Source organism: Lepus europaeus, chromosome 17, assembly GCF_033115175.1.
Source record: "Lepus europaeus isolate LE1 chromosome 17, mLepTim1.pri, whole genome shotgun sequence".
NCBI lineage: Eukaryota > Metazoa > Chordata > Mammalia > Lagomorpha > Leporidae > Lepus > Lepus europaeus.
The window spans coordinates 60,359,666-60,377,494 of record NC_084843.1 but is presented as its reverse complement, the minus strand read 5'-3'; the positions used below and the strand labels follow the sequence as shown (position 1 = coordinate 60,377,494).

The following is a 17,829-nucleotide window of genomic DNA, read 5'->3' as shown; positions in this document are numbered from 1 at the left end:
AAGATAGAAGAACAGAAGAACGGGGCGGGGCGCCTGCAGGAGGCAGGCTGCTTCCAGGAACCGGAACACTCTCCACTGCCTCTGCCCTGCTTTCCTTCCAGGACCACCCCCACCTCTCCAGCCGGGACGGGTCAGGAGCCCAGGGGAGCTAACTGCTATGCCGGAAGTGACTCCACGTGGCTCCTGTGGCTGTCAGAAACAGGCTTCTGCCTGGGACTTTTGGGATGCTTGCTCTTGTAGCCCAGACCCTATGCAACGAGGAGGCTCAGGCAGCCATGGTGAGGCCCATGTGCAGAGGAGCCGAAGCGCTGGCCCCAGCGCAGCCTGGCTGAGCTCCCGACACACCAGCCGGGTGCGCAGCTCAGCCTCCAGCCCCGGTTCAGCTGTCCTGGCTGGCTCCATTCAGAGCAGAAGAGGGCAGCCCCTGGCAACTCTTGCCTAAGTGCAGGTTTACGGTGGCATCAGGCTGTCACTCAATGGCACCAGGTTCCAGGCTGGTCTCTTCCGTGACAATCGATCACGCAGGTGCACCCTGGACACGTCTCGCCTTGGGGAAGGGCCACCACTCGCTCACCTCCGCTTGCTCTCCGTGGACCTCACGTGGGTAAACCTGGCGGGCGGTCTGGAGCGCGGCTCTCACCTGAGATCAGCGCCTGGGAATTCCTCATGGGAAAGGAGCCGGTCATGCCGTAGACGCTGCTGCTGAAGACGGTGGAGGCGCCGCTCACCACGGCCATGCAGACCATGGTGACGGCAAAGAAGCCGCGGGTCCAGGAGGAGGTGTCCACCTTCACCAGCACGATCATCACCACGAACACGGCCAGCATGACCAACAGCGAGGCCAGGACGCGGACGTGCACCGGAACCCTGCGGTGAGGACACCAGAAGCTGAGGGCCGGGCTGGGGACCCCTGGGGTGTTGGGGGGCGGGCAGGGAGCTCAGCAGGGAAGTGTCCGCACTGCTCAGGGGCCTGGGTCTGAATCCTGCCGGGCGGCCTCGCTAGCGTGTGGCCCTGGGAAAGTGACCCAGTCGCCCTGCACCACGGGGAGCACAGCTCCTCCTCCACAGGTGGCTGCACGGCCCCGGCAAGCTGTGTGCCTGTAGAAAGCGGCTCTGGGCTCCAAGCAAGCTCCTGGCTGCCGCCGCCTCTCACCTCGCTGGAAGGCTGCATCGTTGGATGCCGGGCAAGCACCTGCTACACGGCAGAGCTTTGCCTCTTGTTTAAACACAGCAACACCATCCCTGGGCTCCTGGGCTCCCGGGCTCCCCCCGCCCCCAGCGCTCAGCATTAGGAGCCAGGGATGGGGGAGGGGAGGAGAACGACAAGGACATCCTCATCATCCTCACCATCACCATGACAGCAGACACTCCACACAGCACGCGGTCCGGGCCAGGCACTCCTCTAACGCTTCTATAATTCTCGCACCAGCTGTGTAAGATGCACTCTTACCTGTGTGTCCAGCAAAGAGGCCGGGCTCCTGCCCAAGGTCACCCAGCTGTGCCTGCAGTCTGCCCACGGGATGCCCAGCTGCCTCCCTGGATTACAGAAGGCTGGCAGCAGGAGCCAGGGGACGCCCACAGGCCCGTGCAGAAGCCACTGTGCCGCCCAGCCCCCTCACGGCCCCGGGGAGAAACTGCACATTTCTATTCCAGGGAGAGAGAGTCCCTACTCAAGGGGCTGCTTAAATGATCAGATTAGACTAAGCCTTAAACCGGATTGAGGCTTAGTTCATTTTCCTGTTAACCAGCTGCTGGGGGCCGAGAGAAAAGCCAGATTAGATGTATACCATTTATTATTATTATTATATAAAAAAAAGGCGTACTGGAAAGGTAGGGATCTGGGTGCACACAAGAGGTGTGAGATGATGAGCATGAAATGCACGTGCGTGTCGCCCCAGGGTGGCCTCAGTTTCCCCCGCATCCTCAGCTGAAGGGGGAGTAGCAGCCGCTGAGGAAGTGAGGGGATGGCTCAGCGTCACAGGACGAGGCCCTGGGGAGCTGGGGCGGGGCCCAGTCTGCAGGTGTGTGTCCTCAATGGCCTGTTCATTTATAAGCATGCACTGAGCTTATGGGGCCAGTGCTGTGAGGGGGCAGTGCTGGGCACATGGGATGGACCAGCGGCAGGCATTTCAGGCTACCATGCTGAAGGCTCCATGGGGAGGTCACGGAAGGCTGCCTGGAGGCAACATCCAAGCTGGACCATGAGGATGAAGGGGAGGCCCCTCTGCGTATGAGCATCTTGGGAGACAGAGCACAGTGCGTTCAGGGACTGGCAATGGACTTGGGTTGCGGTGGCGAAGGGAGTGCAAAAGCACAGAGAGGAGGCTGGAGACCCAGAGCTGCCCCCTCCCCCCTCAGGAGCAGCTTTCCCCCAGTGACGGGGGCAGAGGGTGGATACATACCCTCGGGGCTGGGTCAATACCCTTGGGGCTGGGTCCTGTGCTGCTCCCTGTGATCCTGGCAGGGGCAGGCTCTGGGCCGCCCTCCGTGGACACCGGCCTTCCCTGTCTCCCTCTGAAGTCTCTACCTTCACCTCCCAGGAACGAGTGCACTCGAATCCTTGCTGCAGCGCCTGCCACGTCTGAGGAGCTCCACACCCACCGAGATGCTCACCCAGTCTCTCCTCCCGGGCCTGGGCGGGAGCTGGTGGGCAGCCAGGTGGCGCCCCTGGAAGCCAGGGTCCAGTGTGCACCAGATGCCCTAGAGGTGGCTCATCAGGTTTAGCCCCGGTGCCCAGGGTGGTCCTACACACTGGACTGGGTCACATAGTGTGGGGGCCTCTCCACCCCCCACAGCAGGCAGAGCTGCTCCACCCACCCCACAATGAGAGCCGGCAGGTGCACGGAGCCTGAGTGTGAAACCGAGCCCTTGTCTGGCTCTGCCCACTACTCGCTGGGTGACCCCCGGCACGCATTCAAGCTCCCGGGGCGTCTGTCTTCTCACCCCCATGAACTAGTGACTCTAAGTGAGAAGATGTTCCGCGCAGAGAGGCTGGGACCAAGGCCAGAGTTGTAATCAGAAGAGAAGCTGTGGGAAGCAACAAGGCCAGGCGAGGAGGCAGCAGGAGGCCCTGCCTGGGCCCCAGCACCGGCTCAGGGACTGAGCACAGATCCACAGCAAGAGAGATCAGGAGTGCAGGGGAGTGGGGCAGGGGCTCGCGTAGGCCTAACCCTCCCGGCTGTGCCTCTCACTCCCCTCGGCACCGGCCAGCTTCAGTCCACAGACACCTGCTGCCTCCCTGGAGCTTATCGCTGCACGGCAGTGCACAGGCTGGTGCTCTGGCAGAACCGAGGACCTGTTCCTCTGGCCTGGCTGGGTGGCAGCCAGGGAGGAGCGGGAGATGAGACAGGTGCGCTCCTAAAGCAGTGCACTTTGTCCCCTGTTCCGGCACAGGTCTCCTTGCAAGCTACTCCCACCAGCACCTCCACCCTCGGGCCCCAGGTCCTCAGCAAGATCCCTTGGTGGGGAGGGGAAGGCAGATACCCTCAGCGCAGAAAGCTTCATGAAACATGTAGCTGCAAGCCCACCCACAGATACCAGGGCCCCACCCTCTCCTGCTTCTCCCATGCCAGGCAGGGGGAGGGACCCCCGCAACAATGATGCCCTGGGATTTTAGGGAAAGTCGAGGCAAGTGCTATCCAGTGAAGGGGGCTGGATCAGGGACCAGGGCACAGGCACAAGGACACAGCTCCAGGCTGGAGGCCCCTGGGCAGGCCGCGCGGCTGTGAAGGTTCCTGGGGTGCCCAGGTTGCCAGTCCCCATCCTCCTACTCCTGACGGCTCAGGACCCCAGGCAAGTGATTTCTTCATAAGTTTCCAAAATGTAAATGGCCCTCATCAGTATTTATGATGCCGCGAGTTTAACATAATAAAACACTCGGTGATTATGGATGAGCCGGCAGGGGAGAGGCAGGCTTCTCCGGGAGGGGAGGCGAGGAGACGTTTCAGTATCTCACATCTAATAAGAAACTGCTTAGCCCCAAACCATCCCCCTGCAACCTGCATCAGACCAAGCCCCGCCCCGCCTGAGCCCAGGCAAACAGGAGGGCAAGGATGGGCTTGGCTGGGCCGGACCCCTCCGGAGAAGCCACCGGCCTGGCCGGCTTCGGCCCCTGCTAGAGATAGACCCAGCCCCTCCTCCCTAGCAGCCTGGCTCTGGCTGGGGCTGGGTGGGGGGACTGTGAAGCTGGGGGACTAGGGGCGGCTGGTCCCACGGTTCCTGACACAGGCCAGCAGTGAACAGGTCACCTGCGGCATCCCAGCTCCAGTCTTAACGTCCACACGGCTGGGGGCTGCCCACCTCTGTGAGGCCGATCCCCCCACTTAAAGCAGGGTCACAGGCTGCTGTCAGGTTCAAATACATGAGGCGCCTAGGGGAACAGAGTGCTCACAGGGCCACCTGCTGCTGGGAGGGGTCATCTTCCTCTGTCACTTCTGCCCCCAGGCCCTGCTGGACAACATAGCCATGAAGGGGGTGGTGAGGTGTGGGCAAGCCTGGGCCATCGCGGACTGGCCCTGTGGTCTTGGGATACCCCCTGACCTCCACGGGGAAAGTAGGGTAAAGTGATGTGACAAGGGGAGAGCCAGGGTGAGACGCCCCTCTGACGGTTCAGGCAGTGGCTCTGGACGGGGAAGGGGGCCCGGGCTCCCCAAGCTGGGGCTGCAGAACGAAAGCAGGGAGGGTGGTGAGAGAGAGACCTAGAGGAGGGGCCTGCGAGGCCGAGGGCTGCCCTACCACCATAGCTGCTGCTGCCTCTTCTTCTCCTGCTAGGCACCACCAGGGACCCTGCTCGGCCCTCTGGGGGGCCGGCGGTGCTGGGGGCACCCCCTCAGGAGGCAGCGGGAGCCCCATGCACTGGCCAGCACCCTCTCTGCTCACATGTCCAGACTGCATGTGGGCGTCGGGCGGGTGCACACACTTTGACACTGTCCCCAGGGGAGTGTGGCCAACGTGGCGCCGTGTGACCCAGAGACCGGCTGTGAAAACCCTGCAGCTTCTCTATGGCTGTCCCCGAGCGTCTGCTCTTCAGCCATGGTGTAAGCAGCCCTGGTGCTTGGAGGCCGGCGCGTGAGAGACCACGAGGAGGATGGGAGAGGGAGAGGGACAGAGCGGTGGGTGCCAGCCTCAGCTGTGCTCTAACAACAAAGGCATGGGAGACCCTGAGCCTCGTCGACACCCAGAGCATGAAGTGACTCGTTGTTACTTCTGTTTCCAGCCACTGTGTCCCCAAGGGTCACAGGGACAGCCCCATAGCAGGACGTGTGGGGAAGACTGGCACACTAGGCACTGTCCTGCTCTCCTCCCATACCCGCAGCAGACATCACTAATCAATCACAGCATATTCCCTGAGGCCGGACCTGCTCAGACAAGATCAGGGAGTCACTACAAATTGATCGGCTCTGGGCCATCAGTGCAAGGCCTCCAGGGGCTGTGCCTCAGAGAAGCCGAGGTTCCTGGGCCATGGGTGGTCATCATTATCACCTAGTGGCAGCTTTGGGCAAACACAGGCAAAGCAGCCAAGGCCAGGCCCTTGTAAACTCTGAGGATGGACCACAACAGTCACTCAGTGGGGCCCAGGGCTGTGCTGATTTGCTAGTCTCCTAAATCACTTCTTCTTCCACAGTGTATCCGGATGGAGTCCCTCCCAGCCCCCACCACGGTGTATCCGGATGGAGTCCCTCCCAGTCCCCACCATGGTGTATCCGGATGGAGTCCCTCCCAGCCCCCACCACGGTGTATCTGGATGGAGTCCCTCCCAGCCCCCACCACGGTGTATCTGGATGGAGTCCCTCCCAGCCCCCACCACGGTGTATCCGGATGGAGTCCCTCCCAGCCCCCACCACGGTGTATCTGGATGGAGTCCCTCCCAGCCCCCACCACGGTGTATCCGGATGGAGTCCCTCCCAGCCCCCACCACGGTGTATCCGGATGGAGTCCCTCCCAGTCCCCACCACGGTGTATCCGGATGGAGTCCCTGCCAGCCCCCACCACGGTGTATCCGGATGGAGTCCCTGCCAGCCCCCACCACGGTGTATCCGGATGGAGTCCCTCCCAGCCCCCACCACGGTGTATCTGGATGGAGTCCCTCCCAGCCCCCACCACGGTGTATCTGGATGGAGTCCCTCCCAGCCCCCACCACGGTGTATCTGGATGGAGTCCCTCCCAGCCCCCACCACGGTGTATCCGGATGGAGTCCCTCCCAGCCCCCACCACGGTGTATCCGGATGGAGTCCCTCCCAGCCCCCACCACGGTGTATCTGGATGGAGTCCCTCCCAGCCCCCACCACGGTGTATCCGGATGGAGTCCCTCCCAGCCCCCACCACCCCAAGGTCAGAAGTTTCCCTGCCCACTCCGTGAGCTGCCGATGCTCAAGCTAGCCTATGGCCAAGCACAGGGCAGGGAGGCCAGTGCCAGGGATGCCTCCACATGCTCTCAGAAATGCTTGGAAGACTAGCTCCCATGCCCTGGTGCTGGGCCCCACCACACATACACGTGTAGGCCCTTGGCATCCAGGCCTGTGGCCCAGGCAGCAGCTGGCAGACACGACCCTGGGAGGAAGACCCCTGTGTCCCCACCAGCCCCCAGCCGGCTGCTGACACTGCCACAGAAACACAGCTATGGCTGGGAGAGGCACGGGGGAAGCAGGGGTCGGGGGCCGTGGCAGGGCGGACGACGGCCTACCTGTTGACAAGCAGGAAGTTGGCCACCAGGCACAGCAGCGAGGGCACGGTGGAGGCGATGGCGAGGTAGCTCTCAAAGTAGTTCTGGAAGCACATAAGCAGGAAGCAGCTGAGGTCACTCGCGGGGGGCAGGGGGGCGGGGGGGCGGGGGCGGGGCCCACCCGAGCCCAGACAGGATCTCCCCACCATCTTCAGATACCCAGGAGCCACGTTAAGTCCACCCAAGACCACGGAGACCCAGCCATCTCCAAGCTAAGCCACACACTCAGCCATTCAACAAACAGTTGCCAGCAGCAGCCGTGCTAAGTGCTGGGGGCTTAAGGCAGGGTGAGACACTGTCCCGGCCCCCAGGGAGCCCAAGCTCTGCCACTCTGCCTGTCGTGTGTATGCACTGAGGCAATGGAGACAGGACTGGGATTACGCCTAAAAAGAACAGTTTTGCCCTACGGCCTCTTTGGCCCGTTGCCAAAATGCAGAATTACCCAGCAGGCATCCTTAGGCCCTTACCACATTCTTGCAACCAACTCAGAAACATCAGGCACTGCCCCCTACGGGGGAGCGTCGTGCCGACTCTGGATTTGCCCCCTGCAAGCAGCTGCCCCAAAGCTCCCAGCCTTCTGGGGAAGCAGCTCCTGCACCGGCCAGAACCGGGGAAGGGGTCTCTCCTGGCTGCGGCTCAGGGATCTGCACACCAGCGGCCGGCTTTCCCGACAACACCCTGCAGGACTCAGCCACGGCGGCTGCGTGGGGACTGCGCCACACACAGAGAACGGCCCGCGTGGTCCCTGGCTACCCCTCAACACAACTCTGGGGACCGCTTTGGACGCTGCGGGTCCAAACTGTGAGCCCCAGGTTGGTAATGACAGTTAAGCTCTAAGCCGTGGTGACAGCTTACGTGCACTAAGCACTTCCTGTGTACCAGAGAGGGCTGCCACGCATTCTATGAGCTCTAGGCAGAGAAGCAGTGGGGGCCTCCATCCCGGACCCCCTGAGCCATGTGATGGAGCCGAGGCAGCCCCTCAAGCTCCGGTGTGCCAAGTGCAAAGGACATGCCCAGCTCCAGGGCTCCCCGAGGAGCCCGATGGGGCTCCTGCCTGCTCCGCGGGGCCCCTTAGGAGTGTCAGATGGGCGGTGAGCATCTCCAGCAGCTCAGAATACCACAAGCGCAGCCGTGGGAGCTCCATGGCGGCTTCCCCACCTGCTATCAGTGCTGGGCGCTCCTGGCAGGTGGGTAGGCAAACACTCGAGACAGTGGGAGTGAGGATGTCTGGAGCAAGGTCGCAGGGCAGCGGGGGATTAGAGAGAGACTTGGAGACCAGGATCAGCCTCTCCCTTTGCAGCCCCCACCTCTGCCCACAGGGGCCGGGGGCTGACTGCTGTCTAACGGGCCCCGTCTAGTCCGATGCACAGACGGTTCCAGGTCTTTGTGGTCTTTAAAAGCTGCACCCTGAATGGGTTGGGGTGGCCTTGCAATTAAAATGATAATCACAGCTCCTGCGGTCCATCAACCATGAGCCTTGGAAATAGCCTCTGCCCGGAGCTTCCACCTCATTGTTCCTGCCCGATGGGCTCAGCCGAGCCTGCCCTGGGCCGGGGCACTCAATCACATCCTGCCACAGTGGCTGGGCCGACGTGAGGCGGGGAGGGAGCGGTGGGAGAGAGGGCGGGAGGGGAGCCGGGCCTGCTCCAATGCACGCCCTCCTCACTTCTGCATTTCCCAGCAGGCTCAGGTTCCCCAAAGGCTTTAGGGATGGGGATTTTCCAGGTAATGGGACATCCAGGCTTGTCAACAGTTAAGCACAAAACCGTGCCTTCAAGTTTGGAAAGCTTTTAAAATATTGACAACTGGGAGCCAGCGCTGTGGCACAGCAGGTTAAGCAGCTGCCTGCGACACCAGCATCCCGTATCAGGTTCGAATCCCAGCTGCTCCACTTCTGACCCAGCTCCCTGCTAATGTCTGCCTGGGAAGGCGGCAAAGATGGCCCAAGTGCTTAGGCCCATGCACCCATGTGGGAGACTCAAATGAAGCTCTTGACTTCAGCCTGGTCCAGCCCTGGCTGTTGTGGCCATCTGGGGGAGTGAATCAGCACATGGAAGGCCTCTCTCTCTAACTCTGCCTTTCAAATATAATAAACGAATCTTTGTAAAAACTATTGATAATTGCAGAAGACTCTCAGGCCCTTCCTGGGAAGCAAGCCCAACTCCCTGCTCCACGAAGAACCTGCCAGGGTGTGGAACGAAGTGAGCCAGACCACGGAGGGTGGGAAACTCCAAGCCTACAAGTGGACTCTGGCCAGTGTGGGCAGGAGATGGGACGGAACAACAGACACTGCTCGCCCTCCTGGCCCCTGACCCACCTGCGAAGTGCAGGGGCTCCCCCACACCCCCACCTGAGGCGGTGGTGGTGTTCTGTGCAAAGCTGTGGCCAGCTCAGGGATCCTGCAGCTCGCACGGGCTGTCCCCCCAGCCCTGCCCCACATCTCCCTGGACCGCACTCCTGGGCGGCGTCCGTGCACACAGCTGTTGCCCAGGAGAGGCCGTTCTCAGCGCGTCCACGAGCAGAGCCTGCCCTCTGCAGACGTGCAGCTGGCGCTGCCTTCCTGGGGTCACCTGCTTTGCTTCCCGGGGCGCCGGGGCTGCCTTCTCCCCTTTTACTCAAGGACACAAAAGACATTTGAATTCTGGCTCCAACACTCTGCAGCAGCACCCCCCACCTCCTGACCCCACAACAAAGTGCCTGCAGTGTCCGTCCAGTGGGGACTTGTGTTGTGCCGCGGGCTCACACGCGCCAAGTTCACTGCCACGTGGGCCTGACCGCTGCTTTTGTGTCTGCCAGCAGTCCCCCCGCAACCACCTCCACCTCTACAGGTGCACACGGGGCTCCAAAGGCCAGCTCCAGCCCTGAGGCATGGAAGGTGAGACTCCCAGGGTGATGATGCTGGGGTCATGGGGGTACGGGGGCTGTGCTGCGCACGACTCAGGGGCTGGCAGCTCCACTCCTGCAGCCTGGGCGGGCAGTTTGAACCTCACTGGATTGCTGGTGGAGACCATGATTCAGATTAACAGCCAGGGCTGGAACGTAGGTGGATGTAATAGGGCAGGTGCGAGTCCTGCCCGAGCAGGTTTCTCCGTCCCAGCAGGCTGCTCGGTAATTCTTCGGCCGTCAGCCTGGCTGGGTGGCCACTGCCCATCAGTTCAGGGCCTCTTCCTGTTTTCAACCTGTCCCTGATGACCTGCCGCGGTGCCGAGGCCCTGAGCGCCAGCATGCAGACAGATGGGTAGAGAAAGGGCTTGGGGCTCACCCCTGGGGAGCAGGTGGAGCCCAGAGCTGAGGAACAGTGGATACAGGCAGGGCCGAGGGAAGGGGAGGAATGGGGGGTGGAAGGTTCCCTGGGGCGGCTGGGAGGGGGAAGCAGTCACACAGGTCCAGGAGAGGGGCGCATGCAAACAGGAGGGCACGTCCTCGCCACACGGGGCTCCAGCTCAAGGTGCTGGGTGGCAGCCGGCCGCAGGCACCCCTCAGCTGCTGAGAGAAGCTGCCTGTGCTATCCATCCAGCCCCACAGGACGCAGGGGAGGTGGGAAAGGCTGGCAGGATTCCAGGCAGCCAGGCCCCACCCCACACCCCAGGCTAATGTGGGGGGTCCCCATTAGCCACCACTCCAAAGGGACACGGGAGTGGGCAGCTCCTGCTCTGAAGGCCCCATCTGTCTCCCCTGCATTACCTGGGCCCGGGCAGCCCCAACATCAGAGATCATCCTTGGCACCTGCCAGGTAACCCAAGTAGAGAAACGGCATCCCTGGGAAATGCCAGGTAACTCGGACTCTTGGACAAAGCTGCACGGACCCCAGAGCCTCAAAGCATGGGGCAGAGCTGTGACTTGCTCCCATTCTACAGATGGGGAGGTCAGAGCTACCCGAGGTGGACATCCACAGAGGCACACACCTGGCGAGCGCTTCTGACACGGGGCTAGGGGATGACAAATGCTGGAGCCACTCCTGCCAAGCGCAAACACCGTCCCTGGGGGTTCAGTGCTGTGCCAGTCTGCCCCATGGCTGTGACGGGCGGCCAGGGTGCCTTCCCGGGGTCATCACTAGGGACCAGCCCTTGGGACCTGCAGTTCCCACAGACACGAGCCATGTTTCTCTCAGGGTGGGCCCGTCTCCTTCCCAGCCCTTAAGTGTGGGTGTCCCTCCCGAGCCAGCTGATGCTGGAGTCTGCACCAGAGCAACACGCTCTCCCCTCTCCTCTGCAGCCCCCTTCCCTCCAGCTCATTCACAGGCACACGCGTGTCCCAGTCGTGTGAAAAACAAAAGGAGCATAAGAGCGAAGCCCCTGGGCAGCCACCCAACTGCCCGCTTACAGCCGGCACCCTGGAGGACAGAGTGCCTGGGCAGCATCCTCTCATCTCTCCTGACCCTTCAAACCCCCAGTGCGCCCCCCCACCCAGGGGTGGGCGTGGGGGCTGCAAGCCCTGGCTGTGGACAGACCCTGGCAGGTGGCAGGTGAGTGTGGATGAGGCACTTCTGACCTGGGCGTGGGGCTGCCTGGTTCACTCGTGGCAGCTCTAAGGAAGCTCATTTTTAGCTGCTTCACTCTGGCCCGGATGGTGAACACCAGGAGGGGGGTAATGCTCTTCCAACAATTTACAGACCCGGCAGGGCCGGCCGGCCAGATGCGAGGCCCTGTTTTATGACGGGGAACGCGCGCCCTCCTCCGCCACGCTGAGCGGCGCCACGCTGGGCATCTCTTCTGGAAGAATTTCATTCCGGGCGCGGAGTCCAGGTAAAGAGCTTTCCCCAGGCAGGGAGGCCCCGAAACGAGCCCGTTTATCTCTGGCAGGCTCTGGCTAAGCACCCTCTCCCTGGATGCCATTTGGGCACTTTGCAATGAGCGCAGCAAATTAGTCGTGAGCTGCAGCAGCCTCCGTGCCCCGGCCCTGCCGCCTTCGGCGAGGCAGCTTTGTGCAGCACCCCCCTCCAGAAGGGCCCCGCCTCCTGCGGGCCGAGCAAAAGCGATTCCAGCCCGGGGAGGGGGCAGCTCAAGGCAGCCAAGCGTTACCTGGATCACACGGCCATGAAATTAGCAGCAGCGAGCAGGCAGGAGCCAAAAATAGTTTGGTGCAAACTTGCCGCCTTCCGATAGCCAGGGTCCGAGGCCTGGGACGCCACGGGGGAAGTGCCCTCGCTCCGTGGCCTGAACCAAAATCACGGCAGTGTCTCCCTAGGGCACTGGCCCAGGACACCAATGGGTGTGTGGCCAAGGCCATGAGGAGCTGGGAGGCCTGGCCAGGCCTGTGGGGGTGGGGGGGACACAGTGCCTGCTGCAAAGACCAGGCCTAGCAAGATTGGGTGGGGTGGCCAGGGGCCCCTGGGCAGAGCAAAGCTGGGGGCAGAATCAGACAGAGAAGAGCTGGCCACACGGCCTAGCCACAGCAGCCACCCTGGGGACAGGGAGTCCCCGTCAGCTGCCCTCTAGGCCTAAGCCTTGCTCCCTAAAAGCTCAGAGGTTTCGCTGGCTCTCAGTCTTCCCTTACACCTCCTTCGGAATCCCTGGAAGTTTCTGGAAGGAGCTTCCCCCACCTTCCCTGCACACCTTCCTCCTTTCCATGCCGAGGGCGTGGCCCCGGCCTGGATCTGCCCAGTCCACTCCCACCTTTCCTGCCCGCATTTCCCCTTCTCCCGTTCTCTCTGGCTGACCACCGTCTGCTGGTCAAAAGCCACTCCCAAGTTTCCCTTGGGCTGCAAAACCACAGCACGCTGGCTTGGCCGCCTTGTTCCCTTCGCACCGAACTTCCTGCAAATGTGGTCACTGCCCTCACTGCCCACACCCTGGGAAAACTGCCTCCAGGGTCCCCGGTGTCCTCGCAGCCCACTAGACAAGGCCTGGCCTCAGCGCTGGCGTCGTGTCACGGGAGCACGTCCCCTCAGAGGCGACCTCAGGAGGTGGCCCTGCCTGGAAGCAGGGGCTCTGCAGTCGAAATGAGCATGAGAAGCAGTCACGCCAGGATCCGGTGAGCCCTCAGTCCATGCCCAGTGTCCACGTAACAGAAGAAGGCAATGGGTGGCACACGGGGAGACTGAGGCACAGACACGAGGGACGCGGCCACTGGCCAAGGACCGCCTGCTGCTGCCGTGGATCCCACAGCCTCAGCAGCAGGGCAAGATTCCGCCCTAGAGCCCTGCTTCCAGCCACCCCTGTGCTGGGGTCTGTCCTACAGCCACGGAGGCCACACCACCCCTGTGCCGGAGTCTGTCTCTACAGCCACGGAGGCCACACCACCCCTGTGCCGGGGTCTGTCCCTACAGCCACGGAGGCCACACCACCCCTGTGCCGGGGTCTGTCCTATAGCCACAGAGGCCACACCACCCCTGTGCCGGGGTCTGTCCTACAGCCACGGAGGCCACACCACCCCTGTGCCGGGGTCTGTCCTACAGCCACGGAGGCCACACCACCCCTGTGCCGGGGTCTGTCCTACAGCCACGGAGGCCACACCACCCCTGTGCCGGGGTCTGTCCCTACAGCCACGGAGGCCACACCACCCCTATGCCGGGGTCTGTCCCTACAGCCACGGAGGCCACACCACCCCTGTGCCGGGGTCTGTCCTACAGCCACGGAGGCCACACCACCCCTGTGCCGGGGTCTGTCCTACAGCCACGGAGGCCACACCACCCCTGTGCCGGGGTCTGTCCCTACAGCCACGGAGGCCATACCACCCTTGTGCCAGGGTCTGTCCCTACAGCTATAAGAGGCCACACCACCCCTGTGCCGGGGTCTGTCCTACAGCCACGGAGGCCACACCACCCCTGTGCCGGGGTCTGTCCCTACAGCCACGGAGGCCATACCACCCATGTGCCAGGGTCTGTCCCTACAGCTATAAGAGGCCACACCACCCCTGTGCCGGGGTCTGTCCCTACAGCCACGGAGGCCACACCACCCCTGTGCCGGGGTCTGTCCCTACAGCCACGGAGGCCACACCACCCCTGTGCCGGGGTCTGTCCTACAGCCATGGAGGCCACACCACCCCTGTGCCGGGGTCTGTCCTATAGCCACGGAGGCCATACCACCCCTGTGCCGGGGTCTGTCCCTACAGCCACGGAGGCCACACCACCCCTGTGCCGGGGTCTGTCCCTACAGCTACAAGAGGCCACACCACCCCTGTGCCGGGGTCTGTCCTACAGCCATAGAGGCCACACCACTCCTGTGCCGGGATCCGTCCTACAGCCACAGAGGCCTCACCACCGCCCTCCAGCGCCTGCTCTGGCGCCAGCTGCCTCCTGAGCCCCGTCCTGTTTCCCCCCTTATTCTTGCTAGGTTGCTGGATTCCACGACACACTGCCGCCCCCCTCCCGCCCCCCAGTGGGTACCTCTGACCCCTGACCCTTCCCCACTGCCTGCAGATGTCACCACCGGGGTCCCACTGAGCCGCTTCTCCAAGGGCCTGCCTCGGGGCACTTCTCAGAGCTCCCGTGTGCACCGGCCCCACCCCCCGGCACCGTGGGGGCTGCAGCTTGCATGTGGAGGCGGGGAGGCTCAGAGGAAGTTAAGGGATGCCCGGTGCAGGCTCAGGGGGGGTCTCTGTGTCAGGACTGGGGCCCTCTGGAGGCCTCCGAATGGTCCGACAGCAGCGGGGAGGCAGGTGACCTTGCTGGAGCGCTCGCCCTCCTGGGGTCCATGCACTCACTGACCACACAACGGCCGAGCCCCTTCCAGGAGCCCCACGTGAGCTGGAGGCTGGGGGCAGTGTTCGGGGAGGAAGGCGAGAACCTGAGTAGTGAGCAGGCGGGGGAAAGGACCGAGTCAGGATGATGCCGTAAGGAGAGCTGAGCTAACGGACGTGGGGCTGGCAAGGGAGGAGGCAACTTCAGGCAGAAACCCACAGGGTGCGCCGTGGGAGGGGAAAGCACGCCGGATAGCGGGAACAGTGTCTGGCTGGCCCCGAGACGGGACTGAGCTGTGCGTGTTCAGCACGCCCCAGAGTGAGCCTGGGGTACATACGGGCTGTGACCAGGCTGGGCTGGGGTTCAGGTCTTGGTCCAGGTGCCACAGGAAGCCACTGCAGGACTCTCTCAGGGGACAGCCTCGGTGCCAGCACTCGCCAGGCTCTGCTGCCCTGGGCGCTCTTTACCTGGGGACTCATCGAGGGGAAGATTCGTGCTGTAGCTGAGAACACGCAGATCAGAGAGGTCAGGCGACTCGGCCAGTGTCACACAGCACAAAGCCAGCCCCACAGCCTGGGCCCCTGGGTTGGGTCCAGCGGACAGTCCGTCTACTTATTCTGTCTTAAGGAGATCACTCTGTAGACTTCACAGGGAAATAGTCAGAGGGGCACTAAGTTAGCTGGTGACCAGAGAGGCCGGGGCCAAGGCCGTGGCCGTGGCTGTGGCCGTGGCCGTGGCCAGCAGAAGGAAAGACCATGGAGGCATCCCGGAGGCACCATCAGCAGGAAACAAAAAGTCGCCCCAAGTACCAGGCGTGACACATGCGGGGTCGGGGGTTGCCCCGGGGCTACAGGACAACTCCACAGTGGGACCACATGCCCCCTGAGTGCAGGGCCCTGGCGAGCAGCCCCCAGTGCCGGGTCTTCCTCCAGCCAGCCCGACACACCACACATGCAGAGAGGAACCTCTCGTGGACAAGTGCAGGTGCAGCTCACACAGCTCGGGCCCAAGTTCACGCCTTCTGGGACTTCCATGGAGTCAAGGAAGCAGTCGGCAAGTGCACGACGAGGAGACACGCCAGGCAGTGGCGCTGGGACAGGGCACTCAGCAGGGCGGGGACCTCTCCCCCGGTGCATGGAACCGAGGGTGGGGAAGCACTGTGCGGCAGCGTCTGGGGCCAGGCCTGCCCACGGACCCTTTGTAGATGCTGGGACGCAGCCATGCCCATTAGGGCAGTGCTTGCTCTGTGAGCCACAGCAGGGACCCGTGGCCCCCCAGGGACTGAGATCCTCACTCCCTCCCTGGCCCTTGGCAGGGAAGCCCTGTGACCCCAATCTCATCTCTGTGTTGCCAGAGGGAAACGGGGCCCGGTCAGAGGCTGCCGCCTGCTCTCCCCAGTCCCAGGGTCTTCATACCACGTGGGCAAGAAGGAAACCTCAGGGGCCGGTGTCGTGGTTAAGCCGCTGTCTGCCACGGGCCTGTGTCATGGTTAAGCCTCCGCTTGCCACGCCAGCATCCCCAATGGGCACCGATTCCAGTCCCGGCTGCTCCCCTTTCAATCCAGCTCCCTGCTAATGCGCCTGGGAAAGCAGCAGAGGATGGCCCACGTGCTAGGGCGTCTGTACCCATGTGGGAGACCCAGATGGAGTTCCAGGCTCTTGACCCTAGCTACTGCAGCCACCTGGAGAGTGAACCGGCAGATGGAAGATACCTCTCCCTCTCTCTCTCGAATAATTCTATCTTAAAAAGAGGGAGAGAGAAGGAAAATGCTGCTGGCCGTCCCCATGGGGGCAGGGACGCAGCTCCGGGGGACGCGCTGACTCAGGGCCCAGGCCCGCCAGCCCTTCCGCTTCTGCAGTCTGGCCTCAGCCATGTGACGGGCGAAACGAGGAAGGAGCCTTCCAGGAAACACAGCCACTCACCCAGGCAGCTGTCACTGGGGTCCCTGGAGACCGCCCTCATCACCGAGGACCAGGGACAAGGGCCGTGCCTGCGACACCGCGGCCAGAGGAGGGGTCTGTGAGCTCCGGCTGCCCTGTGTCGAAGGAAAGCCAAGGGAGCCCCGGATGGCCCTGGCTAGCCCCAGCAGGCACTTCCTCACCCAGCGTGGGGGAGGCGGTCTCTCCGTGTGTGGGCTGCAACCACAGGCTGCTAGGCTCCGAGGCCTCTGCACACATGCATGCTTGCTCGTGACTGGGGAGAGGCCAGTGCAGCACCTGCCACTGCTGCGGCCCCTCCCAGTCCATGCCTGCCCGCACAGAAAGTGCCCACACGCACCCAGACTCTCCCTGGGGTCCTGGCCTCTGGAGACCTGCAGTGATCAGTCACGCTAAGGAGCGCTCGCGCACTTACGGCCCTGGCTATCTTCTCCTTTGTCGGGGAAATCGCCCCTGGATTCTAAGGACATGTGCAGGAAGAAATAAAACCGAAGGCAGAGAGGGAGCCAGGGACAGCCGGGAGGGCCTGGGGCCGCGAGCAAGTGGGGAGCAAATGAAGAGTGGGGACATCGAGGCCGCCCAGGGCCTGGCTGGCAGCATTTCCGGCCGCCTTTTTCTCTCCCTCTATAGGACGCGGCAAGAGCTACAAACGGAAGGAAAAGCCATCCCAGGTGTGTCTTGGGAACGGCACGCTGGCTGGGTCCGCAGTCAGAATCAGAGGGTGGACAAAGGAACCAAAAAAAAAAAAAAAAAAAAGAAAAGAAAAGAAAGAAATGACTCACTTTGGGTTCTAATTTTTTCCAAATGGTTTGGAGCAGCCATCCGCGCCGGCTCTGGTGACTGGGCAGCCTGCAGGGCTTTCGGGGGGGGGGGGGGGGGGGGGGGGGGGGGGGTGAGGGCGCTGCAGTGTGTGCCCGGCTGCCACTCACCCAGGCGCTGTGGCAGGAAGCCTGGGGCCCCCTCCTGTCTGGCCTGACCCCGAGGTCATCCTTGTTATCCCCACTTCTGGATGACAGGGCCCAGGCACAACTGTGCCTTGATGTTTTTTATAGGGGCGGGGGGCAGGACGCCTCACCCAGCACTGCGCTCTGAACTCGGATTTGAGCATGGCGACTGACAAATGGAGCCCTTCCCGTCTGGCGCGAAAGCTGAGTGGCGCTGAGCTCAGCCCCCGGGAGTGCCACAAGCCTTCTGCATCCAGGATGGCACCTGCTCTCCAGAGGCGGGAGATGGTCCTGGCCACCTGTGCCCCGGCCGTTGGCTGTAGCAGGCCCACGGGGCAGCAGTAGCGGGGCCCCAGCTGGAATCTGGGTATTTGCCCAGCGCCCCTCAAACCCTCGGCTGAATTGGAGACCCTTGGCTGCAGGCCCCACCTTTGTCTTAGGACCCAGCAGTTACTCCTGGCGTCCGCTTTCCGCTGTGGAATGAGGACTCAGCGAGCCTCACAGGTGGCTGGAGCTGCAGGCCAACAGGTAGAGCCGGTTGGTGCCAATCACAGGCTGTGGCTGAAGCACGGCACCATCGGCTGCATCCTGACCAGAACTTCACTG

At 62.9% G+C, this 17,829-nt stretch overlaps 1 protein-coding gene across 1 annotated transcript in view; it reads right to left on the bottom strand.

Annotated features, from left to right (window-relative positions):
• SLC29A3 (solute carrier family 29 member 3) overlaps positions 1 to 17,829 on the bottom strand; it is a 36,325-nt gene that overhangs the window by 9,878 nt on the left and 8,618 nt on the right. Inside the window, 2 exon segments of the mRNA XM_062214808.1 lie at positions 641 to 867; positions 6,683 to 6,765. Coding sequence (XP_062070792.1) covers positions 641 to 867; positions 6,683 to 6,765 — 310 coding nt within the window.